General features: G+C 38.4%; 1 protein-coding gene across 6 annotated transcripts in view; it reads right to left on the reverse strand.

Annotated features, from left to right (window-relative positions):
* Nucleotides 1–800: 800 nt before the first annotated feature.
* The window catches only part of TDRD1 (tudor domain containing 1), a gene marked incomplete at its 3' end in the record, with an annotated part of 34,937 nt that continues 12,617 nt past the window's right edge, over nt 801–23,120 (reverse strand). For 2 of the 6 annotated variants that reach the window (XM_082854660.1, XM_082854658.1), the window contains 15 exons: nt 22,897–23,065; nt 21,058–21,144; nt 20,116–20,283; nt 19,889–19,996; nt 18,866–19,036; nt 15,536–15,778; nt 15,040–15,177; nt 11,976–12,086; nt 11,063–11,233; nt 8,203–8,478; nt 7,367–7,486; nt 5,745–5,858; nt 3,097–3,264; nt 973–1,019; nt 801–893 (listed from right to left, as the gene is read on the reverse strand). In XM_082854660.1, coding sequence (XP_082710786.1) covers nt 801–893; nt 973–1,019; nt 3,097–3,264; nt 5,745–5,858; nt 7,367–7,486; nt 8,203–8,478; nt 11,063–11,233; nt 11,976–12,086; nt 15,040–15,177; nt 15,536–15,778; nt 18,866–19,036; nt 19,889–19,996; nt 20,116–20,283; nt 21,058–21,144; nt 22,897–23,065 — 2,184 coding nt within the window. Of the gene's footprint in view, nt 894–972; nt 1,020–1,665; nt 1,894–3,096; nt 3,265–5,744; nt 5,859–7,366; nt 7,487–8,202; nt 8,479–11,062; nt 11,234–11,975; nt 12,087–15,039; nt 15,178–15,535; nt 15,779–18,865; nt 19,037–19,888; nt 19,997–20,115; nt 20,284–21,057; nt 21,145–22,896; nt 23,066–23,120 lie in introns of all 6 variants that reach the window. The other 4 variants (XM_082854655.1, XM_082854656.1, XM_082854657.1 and 1 more) reach the window with 4 other exon arrangements.

Here is a 23,120-nt window from a genome sequence, read left to right on the forward strand (position 1 = left end):
GAGCTGCTACACCCACTGAGCCCCAGAGGGCAGGAGGACCTCGGGAGCTACTTGCAAATGGTCAGATATGAACTGCAGGTTAGCCAGCAAGAGTGCACATACAGAGTAAGTCAAAGATCCTTTGCTTTTAGCTAGAATTCTATCAATTCAAAGTGGTGAGAAGGACAATTTCATTTTGATGAGAAGTTCTAACTGGCTACTGATCACAAAACAATTTCCGAGGGCCACCTTAGAACAAAGGATCCCAGGCAATATAAAAAAGCAGGGGAACCACTATTCAAAATCCACCAATGTAGTCTTGAACCACTAGAGTCACCGCAGCCAAAAAAGGAAAAGTATGTTTTGTTTTGAAATGAAATATACTATCAGTACAGCCCATTTTCTGTTCTTGGCCTCTTAGAACCTCTTCGCAAAAAGTGCTAAATGTTTTTATAGAAGTATGTACAAGGGAGAGTTAATTTCACTCTAGACACAAAGAAGTTCAGGCTAAGCTTGACCTCACGACAATTTTTACAAGTCCCTGCAAATATCATCAAGAGCTGTCTCTATGTCAAACACAGTAAAGGATGCTGCAATCTGGACAGCCTTGGACTCAGTCCCACTAGCAGTGTCAAAGGGAGCTTACCAAACAAAACCTACAAAGACAGCAGAAACACTACAGCCAGACCTCAGATCATTACACCGCAGAATAAAGTACAGCCTCAAAACGGGTGTCAACCCCATTAGCTCTGTCATGACAACATGACTGGAGATGTCCTGCTGGGGGTTACACAAGTGCAAAAACATCAAATTTAACTTACTTAACTTTTTAACAATTTTTTCATTTCAGTAAATTTGTTTTGATTGGTTGGACTGTTTAAGAGGAAGAGAAGAATCTGTTCATGTTTTTCAACCTGAGGGTGAGAAGAAACGGTGTTATTTCATTCCTAAAAATGTTGGGAGTATAATTTCACTTAAGGAAATTTTACCCACTTGTTTCTGTAGCTCTGTGCAGCAGCAATTCATCCTGTTCACCTTTTCTAAAAGCAAATGCAAAAAGCCATTAGACAACTAGCACTATAAATAACAGAAATAATATAACAAAACAAAACCTGCAGTCTGAACATATACAGATCTGCCCCTCAGGGAAGATCCTTTCCAACTACAAAGGACTTGATCAATTAATTTTTCATTTGGGCTTTATGTTATCTACTCCTGTCCTGGGTTTTACCAAATGAGTGCCCTTACCTCCGAGGTTTCAGGTCTTTTGCCTGTCATACACGGGATATCTCTTTTCGGTTGAGGGCAGGCCTGCCAAAGCATCATCTTATGAAATAACTAGTAAGATCCATTCTCAAATATGTGAGTTCTTCTCACTTTGATCAGGATCAAAAGGAAGTTGGAAGCTACTCTGAATGCTTGACATTTCTAAAGCTCTCAGCATCAATTCTATCAACAGTGTTGCTGAGCCTGATCTAAGGAAAATCTGGACTGGGAGGCCTGCTTCCTTCCAGGTGGCTCCTCTGAGGTGGCAACATGAGTCAGCACCCTGCCGCTGGATTTGTAAAGGATGACGACAGAGGGAACGCGGCCACGGAGAATAAGGAAGGATCAGGTCAACTAAATTGATCACATCTGTTCTTGGCTACACTTATACCTGCTATTAATTAAACTTGAAAAAAATACCTTTATTTAAAGCACTTTGCTTTTCAGATGTGATGTTTTTCGCCAGACCATACATCACCAGCTTATCAGCTATATTGATAGTACCATTCTCAGAACACTTCTCAACTGACACTGTGTGGACATTCTTGATAAATCCTTTTACAGAAAGCATTACATTCTGATTCAACATTAAATTTTTCAGTAGCTCTATTATTAATTGAGAACAGCTTCCATTCAATTCCATTGGTCCTGGAAAAAAATTGAATATTAGAGTTAATCTTCAAGTTCCTCAAAAATGATATTTAGATAAATTATCTAAGGATAATAAGCAAAAGGCTCACTGATTTTAGCTAGGTTTAGGTATGCTTTGATGTACTACTGCTGCTGCATTCAAAAAAATCAAACTTAATAAATATTCCTCAATCCCTACTATGTCAAGCACTAATTTAGGTCTAGAAGCCACAAAACAGACAAATGTCTGCCTTTGTGGACTTACATTCTAATGGTAGAAGCAAACAATAATAAAGATAATTTTCCAACTCTCTGAGTCAAAACCAAAGCAGACTGTGAGGAAATCAGTGTGTTATTATCTGCTGGGACCTCTGGGTAAAGAAACCAGGAGTAAGAATAAAACACTACTTTAGCATTTTAGTTCCGTTTATTCAAATTCCAACTGAAGGGCTGAATAAATACGCAGATATGGTATGAATAGGAAGGTAGCCCCAAACGGTGCCATTTGAATGTCTCTAGCCTCTGTGACGAAGCAGAAAGACCCCCGCACAAGACGTCAGATGACTGACCCCAGTTCACCCTGGCCCTGCCACTTAACTAGTTTTGCAACCTGAGGCAAACCAGAATCTCTGAGCCTTGACTCTCTGAAACTAATCTGTAAAACAAAGATGGAACAAATGAACATAATTTTTGTGAGAATGAAATAATAATAAAAGGTATGAGATTTTTTTGTAAACTCTGCTTGATATTTAGAAATCTGGGCTGTTGCTTAAAATATGCTTTTTTTTTAAATTTTTAATTTTATTTTTGGCTGCGTTGGGTCTTCATTGCTGCATGCGGGCTTTCTCTAGTTGCGGTGAGCGGGGGCTACTCTTCGTTGCGGTGTGCGGGCTTCTCATTGCGGTGGCTTCTCTTGCTGTGGAGCAGGGGCTCTAAGCGTTGAGGGCTTCAGTAGTTGTGGCACGTGGGTTCAGTAGTTGTGGCTCGCGGGCTCTAGAGCGCAGGCTCCGTAGTTGTGGCGCACGGGCTTAGCTGCTCCGCGGCACGTGGGATCTTCCCGGACCAGGGCTCGAACCCGTGTCCCCTGCATTGGCAGGCGGATTCTTACCCACCACGCCACCAGGGAAGTCCTAAAATACTCATTTGTTTCAGACTCAGTGCTATAAAAGGAAGAAAAACATCCCACAGACACCCAAATTGGAAAGTGACTTAATTGTGTACCTTCAAGGGAACATTTAATAATTTGGAAAGGAAGCTCCAGGTGGCTGGCAGAGATTGGCTGCACTCTGCAAAGAGGCAGAGTTTCAATGTTTCCATAGTCTGCATAGAGCACTTTCACATCAGCAGCCGATGTCCCCAGAACAACGGCACGGTACCAGAAATCATCACCTGAAAATACAGAGGAATCTCAGGTGAGAAGTTACATTCAATGATGCCCTCCTCCTTTAAGATGGTTATTCACAGTTACATTTACATCACTTAGAAATTCACATCAAGATTTCTGACTTCATGCCAAGGAGTTTAGATTAAATAGGAGCATCACATATACTCCTTGCAGATTCTACTCAAAAGACAGTTATAGAACTAAACAGAAAAAGGCCTAAAACCACAAGGATAGGGAACAAGAGGGAAGACAATGTAATAGTGGAAGGTGGAAAGCAAATATGTGAGTGGAAATGATTTAGCAGAGCTCAACTAAAGCTGGGTGTAAAGAAGCCAAGAAACATCTCAGTTTGCATCTCAAATCCCCAAGCAATCAAGGCTCAATAATTGATGCTACTCATTCAAAAGTTGGAGCAAAGATGGAGATGAAATGGCGATTGGATAACAGAAGCAGAGTTGCTTCCCCAAGGCACGTGAATAAACTTTAGTTTATAAACACATTTACACATAATATCTATTTTTAAAGTTGCTAAAGAGAATGCTCAGTTTTATGTTTACGTGTTTTAATAACGCTTAGAAAATTCCCCCTTTTCAGGTAACTGCTCCTACCCATGGGCAGAAGATGAGCTTCCTCCCCAGAGAGGACGAACCAGAAAGACTACGGACTGGGGAACGTGAGGCAGAGCAGAGGAGGGAGTTTACAAGAACCCTGTCAGGCAAGCTATGCACTCCAGGGAGGAGACGACCGTCTCAAGCAAAAGCACTTCAAGACACAGGCATCAGGAGTTCCCAGTGAAACGGCAGAGCCAGGTCACCCTACAGGAAAGTCCACTAAGCAGACAAGCTCTGCCTGTGCACAAAGGAACTTCCAATTAGCTTCTCAGTGCTTCACCTTACATAAATGAACAGCGAAAGATGACCAGATAGTAGAAGAAAGTCTCTGACATGAAAGAGAAGACTAAAACAAACAGGAACTCAAGGAAACAGAGACCCAAAGACGGAGAAGACCATGAAAATTAAAAAATGTTATTAACATCCTCGGAGAAATGACCTTCCATCCTTGAAGCAAGTACAAGACAGTTATTAAAAACCACACACTTTAGAAACGAAAAAAGCTACTGAAACCAAAAATGTGATATTAAAAATGAAATACGGAAGGCTGGAAGAGAAAACTGAGGAAATCTCTTGGAAAAAGAAAAAAGAAAAAGAAACAGCAAACGAAATTCAGCAGTAGAGTTTAAGTCCAACATGAGAATACTTGGAGTTCATAAAGGAGCAGAAAATAAAAGAAAGGATTAAAAAAATTCAGGAAAAATTTTCAAAACTGAAGCTCATGAATTTCTAAAGGGCCCACTCACTGGGTGCTCAGTACAATGGTGAAAAGAAAACCAGTGCTGAGTCACATCATAAAATTCAGGGGCTTCCCTGGTGGTGCAGTGGTTGAGAGTCTGCCTGACGATGCAGGGGACATGGGTTCGTGCCCCAGTCCGGGAGGATCCCACATGCCGCGGAGAGGCTGGGCCCGTGAGCCATGGCCGCTGAGCCTGCGCGTCCAGAGCCTGTGCTCCGCAGCAGGAGAGGCCACAACAGTGAGAGGCCCACGTACCGCAAAAAAAAAAAAAAAATTCAAAACTTGGGATGAAAAGATTACCAGAAGTTCCAGAAAGGAGGAAAAAAATACGTACAAAGTTTGGAGAACCTGAATGACATCTACCTCTCCACCAGCAACATCCACGATGCCTTCAAGATTTTAAGAGAAAGATGATTTCCAACCTAGAATTTTATCTACAGGTAAGCTATCAAGTAACTATTAGGGTAGAATAAAGACTTTTTCAAACATGAAAGATAACAAAATTTATCTTACATGTACCTTTTCTCAGCTTCTAGAGGATGAGATACATATACCAAAATATTAAATCAGAAGTAAAGGATCCAGAAAACAAGTTGAGACGAGGGAGGGAGAAATCTAGCCAACAAGGTGGGGTGGGAGAGAAATCCAAGAAACATAGGGGGTTCGTGCTGAAACAATCTCCAGTATGATGGTGAAAGGAAAATTTCAGGATGACAGCTCAGGTCTGGAGGACAAGCAGTCTGGATAGGAGTGTGTCAGAAGGCTGGAGCTGCCTACAATATGATAAAAGTTAATAAAGTACAGGCAGTATTCATGGAGAGAATTTATACCAATGCAGAGAACTGGAGATCATTAGTGAAAGTATATAGGACACCAGTAACAAAAAAGGCTGCAAAAGAAAAATGTAATTATAGTAACTACGTGGGTAGGCTGTGAATACTGTTTATGCAAAACTAATAACGTAATACAGAATACTTATCTAAACAAAAATTATGACACATTTCTACTGGGAAGAAAGAGAGGGAAATTGTAGATCTAGTTGTCATACAAAAGAAGAGGAAAACGAAATACATTTTTAAACTGTAAATCTAAATTTTAAAGTGAACACTGTTTGGGGAACAGAAAAGAATCTTACCTGTGTATCTGGCACAGCATGCATCTCCAATTTTTGGTCTATAGGCCGATCGACTTTTCTGAGCACTGCAGTATTCTAACAATTCGGCTGTCAATACACACAGTTTTTCCTGATCTAAAATATATATATAAAATGTTTTGTGAAGAAATTTTCAATGCTACTATTTATAATAAAGTATTTATATAAAAAGGAAAGTCAAATCTAACCACTCAAAAAAGAACCCTTATATATTAAAATATACATTTATATTTTTAAAATAGATAAAGCCAAAAAAGATAAAACCACTACTGGTTACCTTGTGGGGAAGGGATGCAAGACTGGGAGGGGGCAAGAAGGAAGCCACTGGGGGGCTAATTTCTTGATCAGGGTGGCTATTCTAGTGTGTTCATTCTACAAAAACTTGTTCTATTAAGCTGCAGTTTTACGACTGTTCAGTATACTTTTCAGTAAGTGTGTTATAGTTAATTAAATGAAGCAAAGTACTTCCAATTCATCATACCATATGTTATTGTCAGGATGCAATAATCCTAAGACGCTGCTTTCCACTATACAGTTTAAAGTTGATTATTCCTAATACTGGAGGATAAATTTAAGAGCAGTTATTGTTATCACCACAATTCTTGGTTTCACCATTTGAAAACACTTTTTTTTTCATTTTTTTCAGCTTTCAAATACCTGCAAATTATTTTGAATAGCAAACTTGCACTAACTCAGCCTCTGATACTGCAAGAATAAAGTTAAATACGCTGGGGCTTCCCTGGTGGCACAGTGGTTAAGAATCCACCTGCTAATGCAGGGGACATGGGTTCGAGCCCTGGTCCGGGAAGATCCCACATGCCACAGAGCAACAAAGCCCATGCACCACAATTAGAGCCTGCGCTCTAGAGCCCGCGAGCCACAACTACTGAAGCCCGCGGGCCTAGAGCCCATGCTCCGCAACAAGAGAAGCCACCGCAATGAGAAGCCCGCGCACCTGAACGAAAAGTAGCCCCCGCTCACCGTAACTAGAGAAAGCCCGCACGCAGCAACGAAGACCCAATGCAGCCAAAAGTAAGTAAACAAAATAATTTTTAAAAAAACCTAAAATACACTGAAGAGATGCCTTAATTGTAATCTTTCACGAAATAAAAAAGGAAAGTCAATATTTACATGCTACTTTTCTTCATGATTAGGGCCAGTGTAAAATATTTCTCCAAGTTTCTAAGATACAGTAACACTGTGATTATAGACTGATTAGGAAGTACTTTTCCAACGTATCTAAAACTGTTTTGGTTCAAATTCTCGTAATGCTTGTAGAAGGTTAGCTTAGTAATAAGTACAATTCAATACAGACAGTACCTATTTTTAAACAAGAAATTATACAGTAATTAAGGATGCTGCTTTGTTATAAAAAGCTGTAGATGATCAAGACCAGGTGGAGTAGGTGCTGAATGCATGGCATGTTCACATTCATGTTTTTATAATTAAATTTTCCTTAAGTGTTATTATGATCAATTAAAACATGAGTGAAACAGAAATCATCACCTTCTTCTCCCCATCACTTCCTAAGGAATTCAGGTAAGTTCATTCTACAGTTTAAAAGACCAGCATAAATGTGTCTCAAACTCTGTTTGGTTTCTTACCTGGCATTTCATTTGGTAGAGCATAAAACAAGTTTGGGTTTACGATTTCTAATACGCTTGCCTGTACAGTTTTATTAACTGGCAATTCTATTGTCCTCCACTGCTCAGCTGCAGAGGTAGCTGAAAACATACGAAATACAGGTCTCTCATGAAAAAGATAACATTTAGTATTCTACTGAATACCAACATTCCCAAATTCCCAAAACGAAAATCTGTGTTTACATAAAACAATCTGTTTAATTTGAGGGATTTTGGTGTGCATTACAAAAAAGTTCAATCTATAATAAGAATCCTTAAACTATTATGCTCCTATAGTATATTTCAGTAGTATATTTCCATTTCTGTAGTATATTTAATTCTTAAAATTTACTCAAACTTTAAAGGATACATAGCTGTATGATACACGTCTGCCTGACAAGTAATTACATTAAAAATGAGTACAGGGCTTCCCTGGTGGCGCAGTGGTTGAGAGTCCGCCTGCCGATGCAGGGGACACGGGTCCGTGCCCTGGTCCGGGAAGATCCCACATGCCGCGGAGCGGCTAGGCCCATGAGCCATGGCCGCTGAGCCTGCGTGTCTGGAGCCTGTGCTCCGCCACGGGAGAGGCCACAACAGTCAGAGGCCCGCGTACCGCAAAAAAAAAAAAAAAAAAATGAGTACAGTGTTTCATAAAAAAGCCATGTTTCAATAAATATTAAACTAACTTTACTTATTACTAATCTATTTCCACAAAGCATATTTCTACAGGAAAATCATGTCACTTGGAATAGAAAAATTTTCACAGCCTATAAAAGCAAAGGATAACATAAATTTAAATAGCAGTTTAAAAATGTTACCTTGAAGCCATGGGGCATCAATTTGAAGACCATGTTTATTAACAGGACTGTTTTTCACTAAGTCTTTACATGGTGAACTAGCTTTTAAAACCAGATGTTCTTCAATCAGAACATCAGTAATTATCCTGGGATAAGAAGTGGAAAGATCGGTGAGTTCAACTCCCACTCCATTTTCAGTGATTTCAACCACTCGGGCTTGGAGTTTTATCCCTGTGACACACGTCTGAAATCTTGCTATGGCTTCTCTGGTCCAGTGTTTGTTTCTAGGCTGTATATCTAACAAATAAAACAGCATTAAGAAGAATTCTGCCCTTAATATGTTTTCTTTGTATTTAATTTTTGATAGTTTGATTAATATGTGCCTTGGCATGTTTATCCTTGGATTTATCCTGTATGGGACTCTCTGTGCTTCCTGGACTTGATTAACTATTTCCTTTCCCACATTAGGGAAGCTTTCAACCATAATTCAAAAAGAGTCATGTACCAAAATGTTCATTGCAGCTCTATTTACAATAGCCAGGACATGGAAGCAACCTAAGTATCCATCAACAGATGAATGGATAATGAAGATGTGGCACATATATACAATGGAATACTACTCAGCCATAAAAAGAAACGAAATTAAGTTATTTGTAGTGAGGTGGATGGACCTAGAGTCTGTCATACAGAGTGAAGTAAGTCAGAAAGAGAAAAACAAATACCGTATGCTAACACATATATATGGAATCTAAGAAAAAAAAAAAAAGGTCATGAAGAACCTAAGGGTAAGATGGGAATAAAGACACAGACCTACTAGAAAATGGACTTGAGGACGTGGGGAGGGGGAAGGGTAAGCTGTGACAAAGCGAGAGAGTGGCATGGACATATATAGACTACCAAACATAAAATAGCTAGCTAGTGGGAAGCAGCCACATAGCACAGGGAGATCAGCTCGGTGGTTTGTGACCACCTAGAGGGGTGGGATAGGGAGGGTGGGAGGGAGGGAGACGCAAGAGGGAAGAGATATGGGAACATATGTATATGTATAACTGATTCACTTTGTTATAAAGCAGAAACTAACACACCATTGTAAAGCAATTATACTCCAATAAAGATATGGAGTATAAAAAATAATAAAAATAAATAAAGATGTGGAGTATAAAAATAAAAAAAGTAAGAATTCTGTGCCCCAAAGCTGCACTTTTTGCCTCAATAATACCCAGGACTGGACCCTTCCCAAGTTTACCATTCAGGTCAGTGATTTGGAATATCTTTTCTCAATAATCAATTATATATCTACATCCTCAGTGCCTGAGTTGCAGATAATGCATCTACAAATATACTACTGTTTTAGGAGGCTCAGGATCCGTCTTTACTTTCCTCACTAACTTATCTTCACCTGGCATTTTTCCCAATAGGCAAAAATAGAATTATTATTTCTTTTAGAAGCCACTATGGTTACATACACAATGATGAGTTATCAACTATTCTGGTAAAAGATGTTAAACCTACACTTGCACCTTTGTGAAGAGTCTTCCAATGATAATTTCAAAATATCATATTTAATTATTTAACCAAAAATTATCTTTCTGGGATAACTTTGGCTTATACCCTTATTTTCATAACAGTGGTTCTCAAATGTGAGTGTGCATATGTATTATGTAGAGGGCTTGTGAAAACAGATTTTGGGGCCCCACCCTAGAGTTTCCAATTTAGTAGTAGGTCTTGGATGGGGACTAAGAATCTACATTTTTAACAAGTTCTCACGTTGATACTACTGGCTGTGGGGTGGAGGGGTCATATTTTAAGAAACACTGACATAAAACATGGTGATTAAAAACAATAATCCAGAACATAGTTAGTGTAAAATAAGTAGAAATTAAACAGGCAAAAGGAAAAATAAAAAGCATCTAATGCTTCTAGACATGACCACTATTAACATTTTGGTATCCAACCTTTCATAATCTTTATGTGCATATGGAAATACACACATGCACATATATACTCATAATTCTTTTATAAAGAAATTTTTATAATAATAAAAATAGTTGTAATGTTAGCCACTATTCAGTGCTTTATGCCTTGTATCTCTTTTATCCTTAATGCCTTTTTGAGGAAGGTACCGTTATTTTCCAGATGAGGAAAAGGAAGCATAGAGTTTAAACAGTTTACCTAAGGTCTCACAGCTAGTAGGCAGCAGAGCTGCTTCTAATCTGTCCTCTTAATCACAATGCCATCCTGCCATCTCTTTCATAACTTGCTTCCTTCACTTAAATCATGAACTAGTCTTCACATCAACACATACTTAACATTTTAATGACTGTGTAATAAGTAACGAACACTTAATAGAACTTTGAGTGCCAGACAGACCCTGATCTAAACATTAATTTAATAATCTTCACAACAAACCTATGAAATAGGTACTACCACTACCCATTATGTGGATCCTCATTTAACCAAGCCTCTACTATTGGCTATTTAGGTTGTTTTGCTATTATTAACAGCAGTGTAATGAATTTCCATGTAGGTGAACTTTGTGAAATAACATGATTATTTCTTTAGGATGAATTATTAGAAGTAAACTTGCTAAGACAAAAGGTAAGAATATTTGAGGCTCTTAAGGAATCCTGCAAAATGTCTCCAAAAGAAAGCATCAGTTTTCACTCCTATCATAAGTATAGAAAAGCAGCTGCTTCCTTACTTTGACATCAACACTGAACATTTTGGCCAGTATCTTTAAATATATGTTTCTAAATTTTATAATATGAAACAGAAAATAACTTACATAAAATATTAAAATTATAAATATATTAATACTGAGAAATGTATGTACTCTAAGTATTAGAAGACAATTGAGAAAATTTCTTACTCTGCACCATACCTACTAGCCAGCACTGTATCCCCTGAAATGGAAGTTTTAAAAATTTGGATGGGATCATTTGGAGTTCATCTGCAGTAACTTCTTCAATGTTTCCATAATCCACAAACTGTACTTTAACGTTTCCATTTGATAAGATTTCCTTGACTAAAGCACGATACCAATTACCATCACCTAGATTTAACACAAAATTTGTAACATGGAATATTTCCCTTCTATTAAGGTTTGAAATTTTTATGTTGAAAAAGACCATTCTTTGTCTAAAGTAGCTAATATATTTCTCTTCCCAGACAACACCTTTAGTTTTTAATTCAGAAATCCCTAGAAGGAGGATTCTCAAAATTCATTCTTAGAATATCACCGAAGTTTTTACAGCATCACACTTTTACATCTACTATAAAGATTTCATTCATAACCTAACCAATATGCAGAATATTAAGTGAAGTAAAGACTTAATAAACTTGATATTTGTCAAACTGGAAGACTTATAATAGTCTCACCACTAATGAGATTGTTTCACTTGTTACTTGGTAAATAATAGAAAAAATAAACAGAAAAACATGCAATGAAATTAAGGTGTTTCATCAAACATATTTTCAAAATAAACATGCACAGGGTGACCAGAAGAAACAATGAATCTGCAGTGAACAGGTTTCCCACTCTCTAGCTTTTAATATTATCAGAAATTCTGGAAAGAAAAGCATTTGACAAAGTTAGGTAAGAATGTATCATTTGGAGGCTCCTTGTTACAAAGAGAGAAGAACAAAAAAAACCACGGTATTTTAAGCATTCACTTAATTTTGATTATGAAAAATATCTGCTTAAACATCAGGAAGAAAATACACTAAAAATGAGGTTTGAAAGTCAAGAAATAAAAGATTCTAATATAGTCAATATTGTGCCAACTGCAACTTACCTACAAAAAAAGCACAACAAGGTTGCCCTACTTCTGCCTTAAAATTTTTAGGCAACTTCTGCTGGCAATATTCTGCTACCAATTTGTTCAAGTCACTGAGTTTCTTTAGAGCTGAAAACACAATACACATAGTTTAATATTTTAAAAACATGCAGAGTAACAGATTTTCATTTAAAGTTGGAAAGTGTTTTGATCATAAAAACCCAGGCATATCCCCAAGCAACTATAAAGTACACCAAATACCTCTCCCTTCTCCTTATTAAGAAATTGGGCAAATAAGTCATTATTTAGTTAATACTCTCAGTAAACCCCATGCCAACAATTTACTGGGCACAGAGCCATGATGATGGCATTGTTGTCAGTATGCTAGAGCATGAGCTTTGCATGTGGACCAGGAAACAGTGCACAAGCCTGCACAAAAAGAAAGTTACATATAAGCTGTCCTGAAGGAGTATATGTAATTACTAAATAGTTGGCACAGATAGTGTCTGCTAAGGACTTTCAGAGAGGTGAGCTCTGTGCACTAAAGGCTTCATAGAGAAATCTGAAGTATGACTTGTTTGCTAGAAAAGGAGAGGGTAATTCCAGAAAAAGAAACGGCTCTGAGGCAAAGTACCAAATTAAGCAGCCAAAAAAACACTTGCTGGGAGCAGTCTGGCAGAGAAGAGGAATGGAAAGGTGAATCACTGAAGAAGAACACCAGAGATGTGCTTGGAAAGATACAGTCCGTGGAGAGCTTTAAAATGCCAATAAAGGGATCTGAACACTATAGAAGTAAAAGAAAAATATCTTTTAAATATGTGGCAAAGACCCATCCACAGAAATGGAAATTAAGTTGTATCGAGGTAGAATTGTCACCTTTCAGGTTAGTCAAAATAAGAAAGTTTAAGGACACACTGCAGGAAATGGTGTGGGAGAGGGCACTTTCATACACTGATGGTGGAAATCAGCCTGGATGGCCTCTTGAGGGCACTCTCTCAAGAGCACAAGCACACATATCTTTTGACTTAATAACTATTGTACAATTTTAGGAATTTGTCTCAAGGATATAGTCTCAGAATAAAATCACAGATTACAAGAATTGTTTTTAGTGATAAATGCTTGTACACAGGAATCCTTTAGCTGTAGCTGCACCTAGGTTAACTAAATTAGGGTAAACCCACCCAGAGGAATACCATGTAACCATGAAAAGGAATGAGGACGTACAGTGATGTGGTACCCTGGAACAGAAAAAGGCCATTACCAGAAATGGAAAAGACATCTAGCAAAACCCAGATAAAGTCTGGAGGTTAGTTCATAGACATTTACCAATGTGGGTCTCTTAAGTTGTAACAAATGTTAACATCTTACGTAACTGTGGTACTATAGAGAAAACTAGGGGTATACAGGAACTCTCTGTACTACCTTGGCAACTTTTCTGTAAATCTAAAATTATTCCAAAATTAAAAGTATATATATATATATATTTTTTGTGGTACGCAGGCCTCTCACTGTCGTGGCCTCTCCCGTTGCGGAGCACAGGCTCCGGACGCGCAGGCTCAGTGGCCACGGCTCACGGGCCCAGCCGCTCTGCGGCATGTGGGATCTTCCCGGACCGGGGCACGAACCCATGTCCCCTGCATCGGCAGGCGGACTGTCAACCACTGCGCCACCAGGGAAGCCCAAAAGTATATTTTAAAAAGAACGGAGGAAACACTATGTGAACTGATATCCAAGACAGAGTGGGAGAAAAAGGCAAAGTGCAAATATTATTTATTTTACCATTTATGCCTACATAAAAAGGAATATATATATTCATACAAGCATATGTATAGAGCAACTTTGGAAAAATATTAAGAACATTGAGAAAAGGAACTGGAAGGATATTTAGAAATCTGAGAAGAGGAACTGGGAAACTTAACTTTTCACTATATTCTCTTTTGTAACTTTAAAATTTGTACCATATGCTTGTACAATCACTTATGAAAATAAGTGGCAAATATTTTAAAATAGTAGCCTATCTACCAGATGATTCTGTATGAAGGGATGACAAACCTCACAAGTTGGGAGCCAGTCAGGAACTTAGTTATCTAGGGTAACATCCTTATTTGACAGAGAGAAAACCCAAAACTTAGAAAGGTTAAAATCAATGATGCTCACCAGAATGGCTCAAGGGAAAAAGACGGAAAACACAAAGTGTTTGTGAGGATGTGGAGCAACTAGAATTCTCCAACCAACAACTGCCATGATCACTTTGGAAACTTTTTAGCATTCATCGATCAGGGCTGAAAACACACATACCCTTTAAGATTTGGCCAGTAATTTCATTCCTAGGTACATGTTCAATGGAAATCCATGTGCGCTAAATCTGTATGAGAATATTCTTACCAACATTTTATAGCTCAGAACTAGAAATAACCCAAATGTCCAAGAGTAGAAAGGAACAGTAAACTGCAGTACATTCACACAACGGATCACTATGCAGCAACAAAAAACGAGCTACAGTCACACGTGAAAATGATGGTCCAAACTCACAAATGTGAAAAAAAAAAGCAACAAGGCACAGAAGAGTATATATTGTATGATTCCATTTATATAAAGTTCATAGATGGGAAAAACTAATCTATGCTATTATTAGAAGGCACGATCATATTTACTTCTGAAAGAAAGAAGTGGCAGTGATTGTCAGCAGACATGAAGGAAACTTCCGGGTTACTGGTAACCAGAGGTTGGTTATACAAGGTTTTGACTTTGTGCTAATTTGTTATGCTGCACTCGTATTTGTGCACTTATCTGTATGTATGTCATACGTCAATGAGATCAACAATTAAAATTTTTCAAAAATGAATTTAGGAGACATTCTGTGAACTCTAAGCTGGTTTAAACAGAGACTATTGAAAACAGAAAATAATGTCTTACAATGGAATAAAAGGCAACCAAGTAAAACCAAATCTTTCTTGAAAGTACAAATACCCACTTGGCCTTTACTGGAAAGAGAACAGTTTCACCACCCAATAACAAACTTATCTTGACCTATTATCTATGCCAGTGTACTGTAAAAAGAAATAAGTAAGAGTCAACTTACCATCCTCTTTAAGCACATGGCAGTAAAATTCTCCAGGACTATACATCACACAGACCACAACATCTACTGTCTGATCAACAGCAAGTTCAACCCACGTCCACTCCAACAGACTGATTTCTGCTTCTACACCCGAGGGAACTGTGAAAATAAACGGACGATTTGCAAAACAAATGGCCAGAGCGGGGAGTTGGAGGCAGGGCTGCTAAAGATAAAGAGTCTGCTTTTGAAGAACTGAATGTCCAATAACTTTCTTAGTGACTTTGCAGGAAAGTTAATTAGTATGAGAATTAACCATTACTACCTCACTGAATTCCAAATTCACATTTCTGATCGACCTTCAGCTGCCAGTGACCCAAACACACTCTTTAGATGAATGCTTGATTTAAAAGGACAAAAGGTACTCAACATCAATTCTTGTTTAAAGTATGAGAACCCATACATTCACAAAGCCACCTGAATTCCAGCACGGACATTATCTGGTGGACAATTTACTTACCACTGGCTTCTTTCATGTCACTGGGCTTAACTGTCACTACTCCCTTGTCCCCCACGGCAAAGCCTGCATCGATGAGCACTCTGGTGACACTGATGTGGGGCATCACAGACCTATCCGTAAGTTCCACCAGGGAACTGTTTTCCAACTTGTCCACCACTTTCACTGTGATCATCTTATTCTGTACAATTTTTCTCATCAGATAAATAGCTTCTGGAGTCCAAATTCCTAATGATGGCTTTACTCCTAACAAAGAATTTTTAAAAGAATGTTAAAATATTTCTTATTGCAAGCCTTTACAAATTTAGCTCCTAATTTCCACAAACTTAAGGACTCTATGACAAACACTGGAACCAGGAAGTCCCACCTGAGAAGGATTTTCTAAACATGAAAATGAAGGCAAAATTATAAAGAAAAAGTCTGTAAAACGCTTCTATATTTCTATGTAAACAAACCATCATAAATCCATTGATACGAAATGTCCAAAGAGGCAAATCTAGAAGACCGAAAGTAGATTAATGGTTGCCTAGGAAGCTAGGATTAACTATATATAAATGGGCACAAGAGATCTCAGTGGGGTGATGGAAATATTCCAAAACTGGATTATGGTGATGGCTGTACAACTCGGTAAATTACTAAAAATCACTGAATTGTATACCTAAAACACTGCTGTGTTTTTTTTTGGCTGTGCGGCTTGCAGGATTTTAGTTCCCCGACCAGGGATCAAACCCACGTCCTTGGCAGTGAAAGAGCGGAGAGAGCGGAGTCTTAACCACTGGACTGCCAGAGAATTCCCTAAAACAGTGACTTTTATGGTATATAAATTATATGTCAATAAGGTTGTTAAGAAAATCACAAACAAAAGTATAAAACAATCCAGGAAGAAACACTGGTCACTAACACTGACGTCTGAAACATCTGTAGCATTTACTGAAAGGGCACTTACAAATCAACAACCCCAAAGTTATACCAAGTCCTTTCATAAAATTAAGAGCCAAGTAACTTATGAAAAAACATCCAGTCTCACTGGTAATGAAGCAAATTAAAATGATTTAGTTTTTAGCTTATCAAAATTGGCCAAGATGAAACAATCCAGAAATATCTATTGGGCAGGACAAAAGTACCTTCAGTTTTTAAAATAAAAGACATTTTTCATTTTCACTTAAGACCTTTATTGAACAACATATTCACCCTTTTGTTCCACACCTTCTGTCATTTTTCAGGCAACTTCATAATTCCATCTTCCCAAAACTTTTTATCTTTTTGAGCAAAGAACTGTTCCAGGTACCTTTTACAGTCTTCCAGGGAATTGACATTTTTTCCATTAAGAGAATTTTGTAAATACCGAAATAAATGGAAATCTGAAGGTGCAATATCTGGTGAATACAGCAGATGAATCAGAACTTCCCAGGCAAGCTGTAACAGTTTTTAACTGGTCATCAAAGAAACATGTGGTCTTGCGTTATCCTGATGGAAGATTATGCGTTTTCCGTTGAGTAATTCTGGATGCTGTTCGTCGAGTGCTGCTTTCAGTTGGTCTAACTGGCAGCAGTACTTGTTGGAATTAATCCTTTGGTTTTCCGGAAGGAGCTCCTGATACAGGACTCCCTTCCAATCCCACCACGTACACAACATCACCTTCTTTGGATGAAGACTGGCCTTTGGTGTGGTTAGTGGTGGTTCATTTTGCTTGCCCCATGATCTCTTCCGTTCCACATTATTGTACAGTATCCACTTTTCATCACCCGTCACAATTTGTTTTAAAAACGGAACGTTTTCATTACGTTTCAGTAAAGAATCGAATGCGGAAATATGGTCAAGGTTTTTTTCGCTTAACTTATGTGGAACCCAAACATCAAAGCGATTCACATAACCAAGCTGGTGCAAATGATTTTCAGCACTCAATTTGGGTATTTTGAGTATGTCAGCTCTCTCCCACGTGGTATAACGTTGATTGTCCTCAATTATTGTTTTTTGATTTGACTGCTATCAACTTCAACTGGTCTACCCAACCGTGGAGCATCGTCCAGAGAGAAATCTCCAGCACGAAACTTCACTAACCACTTTTGACACATTTAATCAGTCACAGCACCTTCTCCACAAATCGTTTTGTGCATTTCAGTTGCACTTTTACCTTTCTTGAAAGAATAAAGCATAATATGCCAAAAAAGTTGTTTTTCTTCCACCTTCAATATTAAAACGGCTACACAAAAATTCACCAATTTTGATGTCTTTTTTTAAATGCATGCTGATATGACAGCTGTCACATACAATCTAACAAAATTGTTTCAAGTGAAGTTAAAGAAAACTAAGTGCTACTAGAGCCATCTTACGGAAAAAACGAAACGAACCTTTTGGCCCACCCAATATTTGGTACACCAATGTGTCAAGGAACTGACTCCCTACTACGTTTCTGGTAGGTGTGTAAACTAGTTCTACCTTTTCTAGGGAACAATCATAATGTGTATCACAAACATGAAAAGCATACCCACTGACACCTCCATTCCACCTAAGGCGGTATTTTTGCAAATGTAAGCGCATTTTGCAACCTATCCCAAGGAAATGATCTTTTTTTAAAAATTAGTTTTTTAAAAAAGATCATTAATTTTTAATTGAAGTATATTTGATTTACAATACTGTATTAGTTTCAGGTGTACAATGCAGTGATTCAGTATTTTTATAGATTACAGATTATGCTCCACTTAAAGTTATTATAAAATATTGGTTATATTCCCTGTGCTGTACTATACATCCCTATAGCTTACTTATTTTATACACAGTAGTTTGTACCTCTTCCTAAGGATATGATCTTGGATAGGCTAAAAAATGTAGTTAAAAGAACACTGCTAGTAGCAGAAACTTGGAAATATCCTTCTGATAACTGGATACTAGTTAAATTCTGGTGCATGTGAATGAAAAGTTGTAGAAGCTAATCTTTTACACTGGAAAGAAGCTCCTGCTCCTAGCGGGACATGTTACATATACAGTGATTTCTAAGCATATGATCGTTAATGTTCTTGCTTTCAAAAGCAGTTTCCCCCTAATTCATGCAATTGACAGGCTTCAGTGATATGTATTGATAATGCAGGATCTATAAATAACAAAAAAGAATACTCAACTTCATAAACACAGGTACATTCAACTTCATTTTATTACAGATAGCAAAATAGTCATCTGTATTTCCTAAATGTTCCATTAAGGATTGTTTTTGTACTGAGGTAAGTTATAGCTAAACACATTCCCTGATCTACTCACTAGTTTAATTTCAATTCTAATGCTCTTAACTTTAGGTTTCAATATTTTAAGAATACAGGAACTATAAAAATTACATACCTGCCAGCACACACTTAATAGCTTGCATTGGCAATTCCAACAACTTCGGAGTTATGGGGCAAAGTCTTGTCAAACTAAGGATTTCAAAGTTTCCATAGTCTACATATCCGACCAGTACAGATTCCTCAGAAGCATAAGCCAAAACAGAGGCACGGTACCACTGGTCATCCTCTAAAAATAGGAGAGACTCAATCTGAAATGGTTTTCCAATGTAGATATAAACAAAAATTTTTCCTCCTCAATTTAGATGGTCATTTATAGATTCTATTTTCATGTAACATCAAGCTTTACTCAACTATGCATGCTTATTCACCATTCCTACTTTTCCTTATCAGAAGCTTTCAACTCCTGAAATGTCACCTTTATTCATCCCTTTCTAGGTAACTCATGTTGTATGCTTGTCATTATTTATTTATTAAATGCTTAATCCCTCTAGTGGACAGTTAACTCATTAGGACAAGGGAACATGTCCTGGTCATGTGAGTGAATCCATTAGGTCTTGATCAATTTTAGAATACCTGGCAGTATGAGTCAACCAGACTCCACTAACCAAGCCATAGATTTACCGGAGGCCTACCTGTCTCTCCCCTCCTGTGAGGCCACTGGTCCTCCCTTCAGCAGAGAACTGAACCCGGTCATCACAGGGTCATCATCTGTGCAGCTACAGAGGCTGGGCCACAACAGCTATGTGCCTCCAGACACTCTTGCTGTTCCAAAGAAAACTGGCCAAGACATGACCCTGGGAGGTTCCACATTCCCACACTGATATAAACAAATGTCTGTATCAGTCTCCAGAACTAAAGGGCTGATAAAATAAAAACCTCCATCACCCCCACCCCCGCAGCATTTACAGGTCCTCCTCCTCCCTTACACACTTGGATTCAGTTTAATTGGATATACTTAAAAACATAATTGGTGCACTACTCAAACTTCAAATGCAGCCATCAATGCAAAACGAAGATTGGTTCATTTCTTGGTACTTAATTGTAAGTAAAAAATTCAATAATACTCTCTTTTCCTTACCAGAGAACTGAGCACAGCAGATATCACCAATGGTTGGATAAAAATCAGAGCGTGGAGACACTTGACTGCAGTACGTAGTAAGTGACGCCTGAAGTTCAGCGAGCTTATCTGTGGATACAGATCACATCTTAAACTAAAGAAATACAAGTTTACACATTATCTGCATATCTGCATGCTGAGTCTATTGATGTATGTTATATTGATAACACAAATCAAGATTTACTTACGCCCACTTTGTAGTCGTTGACAAAAGAAGTCTTCTGGAGTCTGAATGTGGGCGACCACACCGCAAAACTCATCACCTACGTTCAAAGTCAACACTTTGGGGATTAGGCCACTTCTGTCTATAACAATTTTGTTTTCAGCTGTGATTTTCCTGACATCTTCAAGATCACCTTATCAAAAAGCAGAAATAGAAGCCTTTTTGGTTTCATTAATCCAATTTTCCAGTTTCTCAGGCCTAACTGTGCTCTTTCACACTTCTAGGCCTTAATACATACATGCTGGTCTTTTTTCCCAGAACATATTCCCAAATCTCCCAGCAACTTGAGTATTTCCTGCTCAGTATGATGTCACTGTGAATGGCTTTCCTCCAAATCTGGGTCAGGTGCCCTTCCCAGGGCCCCCACTGCACTCTGCGATCCTGCCACCGTTTTATAATCTCTTCTCTATGTGGGCGTATAACTGCCCACAGAATACCCTCCCTGAAGGCACCTCCACAGTGCCTTAGTGAAGCAGATACTGCTGGGAGGATTTTGTTCCTTCCACTGGACCCCTTTGCAGCATTTATTATTGCTGATGACTCCTTCCCAGAGCATTTACTCTTCTGTTATTCTGGCAACATTTTCCCTGTTCTCTTTCCACCTCTCCCAACACAGCTTCTCCCTTGGTACTGTAAGCTCAGGTTCACTTCTCTCACTTTACAGTCTCCCTAGGACACCACCATCATTTACAATTTCAACTGTGATAACTTTTAGACCAGTAAGTATTGAGTTTTCTCCTCCAGATGGCCAAAAAAACTCCTGAGAACTGTTCAGCAGAGCTGTCTCACCCAAGATTGATGTTTCAGGGATTTCATATAGGCAGTACTCTAGGAATACAGACAAGAGACAATAACTTCTTCAATAACTAAAATCACTACACCGTTCAATATTAATCTGTATACTCACTTGAATCCGCACTTGGCTTCTTAGAATTTTGTCCCTTGGGTTTCAAGCCATATCCCATTTCTATGAGCACATGGTCTAAGAATTTTCCTAAAAGTGATTAAGAGAACATATTTCCATTGAGATATTATACCAAGTATTAGAGGAAAAGAATAAATACAAAAGAAATGAATCAATCACATGATTTAAAGATTATAGCTAGTCGCACACCAGCATATTTTTTACTAGTTCAGTTTCTATGTGCAAAATATAGTTTATTAATTTTCAGCTTTAAAAATTGAGTCAAGGGGCTTCCCCGGTGGTGCAGTGGTTAAGAATCTGCCTGCCAATGCAGGGGACACGGGTTCGTGCCCTGGTCCAGAAAGATCCCACATGCCGCGGAGCAACTAAGCCTGTGCACCACAACTACTGAGCATGTACTCTAGAGCCCACAAGCCACAACTACTGAGCCCGTGTGCCACAACTACTGAAGCCCACGCACCTAGAGCCTGTGCTCTGCAACGAGAAGCCACCGCAATGAGAAGCCCATGCAGCGCCACAAAGAGTAGCCCCCACTCGCTGCAACTAGAGGAAGCCCACCTGCAGCAACAAAGACCCAATGCAGCCAAAAATAAATAAATTTATTAGAAAAAATTGAGTCAAAATCCCCATCATCACTTAACAAAAAATTTAATAAAAATATTTCACTTAAAAATTATGAATAACATGGAAGATTTAGTTACCACCTCACTGGCATGCTTACAATGACCACCATTTATAAGAAAAAATAAATTTAAGACATAAGACTACTTCATCTCAGACATAAAGTATGGCTGAATCAAGTGTCAACCAGCAGCCACATAAACTTCAAGTTCCCTCAAACAGTATCCAAAAGCTCAAGTCACAACATGGAACATACACAGCAAAGAAACAAAACACAAGAGATTTTATACTCAATTTCACAACAGGATTAACTGAATTTTCTACCAAGTAATCAACCAATGATGGGTCTCAAGCAATAGAAGAGTAATACCTTGGAAACCAAGAGGCAATTATAAGCACACTGTCAGAAGTCACTTTTTAAATATGTACAAAGCCATAAAGGAAGAACAGGATTCCAAACTGCTTCCATTTCCACAACTTAAATACTATGTGTTTATGGGCTTAATGCTAACCAAATGAAGTTCTGTGAAGGTTGTTCAAAGAAAAAGCACTGATGGTAAGGATGGACAAATTCACAGAAAAATTCCTGAATTTTCCCAGTAAATGAGTAGAAATCAGGGATATTATAATGGCTGTATTAAAAAGATACTAGAGTTTTCCCATAATAAGTCTAGATCTAGCCTTTTATGTACCAAATTCTATAAACTTGTGCCTTGTCTTTGATAAACTGCCAACTGCAAGAGCAGAGCCAAGGCCATATTTCCCGTCACAATCTGAATGACTCCAGAGTGGGGCTTACTTGGTCTCACTTCATGTTTCTATTTCTTCTCTGAGTAACAGGTGGGCACTAAATAACATATTAAGTGCTCCATTTAAAAAGAAATATTCAGGGCTTCTCTGGTGGCGCAGTGGCTGAGAATCTGCCTGCCAATGCAGGGGACACGGGTTCGAGCCCTGGTCTGGGAGGATCCCACATGCCACGGAGCAACGGGGCCCGCGAGCCACAATTACTGAGCCTGCAGGTCTGGAGCCTGTGCTCTGCAACAAGAGAGGCCGCAACAGTGAGAGGCCCGCACACGGCGATGAAGAGTGGCCCCCCACTTGCCACAACTAGAGAAAGCCTGCGCACAGAAACGAAGACCAACACAGTCATAAATAAATAAATAAAATTAAAAAAAAAAAAAAAGATTCAGATCTTACCTGAACTTGTCAGCATAACATCCACAGCAAAGGAAATCACTTCTTTTAAGATGTCCACAATCTTTAGAGAGCAGTACTGCTGCATTAACAGTGATTTAATAGTTTTGATACAATCATTGCTCCAATTCCCCTCTGCTGGGATAACATTGGCTACAAAGCATTTTATGGCCTGAAAGATTTTACACAAGTTACTAAAAATTAGTATTTGAAAGTGACTTTTTTCT

This window comes from Leucopleurus acutus (assembly GCF_964270905.1).
Source record: "Leucopleurus acutus genome assembly, chromosome: 14".
Lineage (NCBI taxonomy): Eukaryota > Metazoa > Chordata > Mammalia > Artiodactyla > Delphinidae > Leucopleurus > Leucopleurus acutus.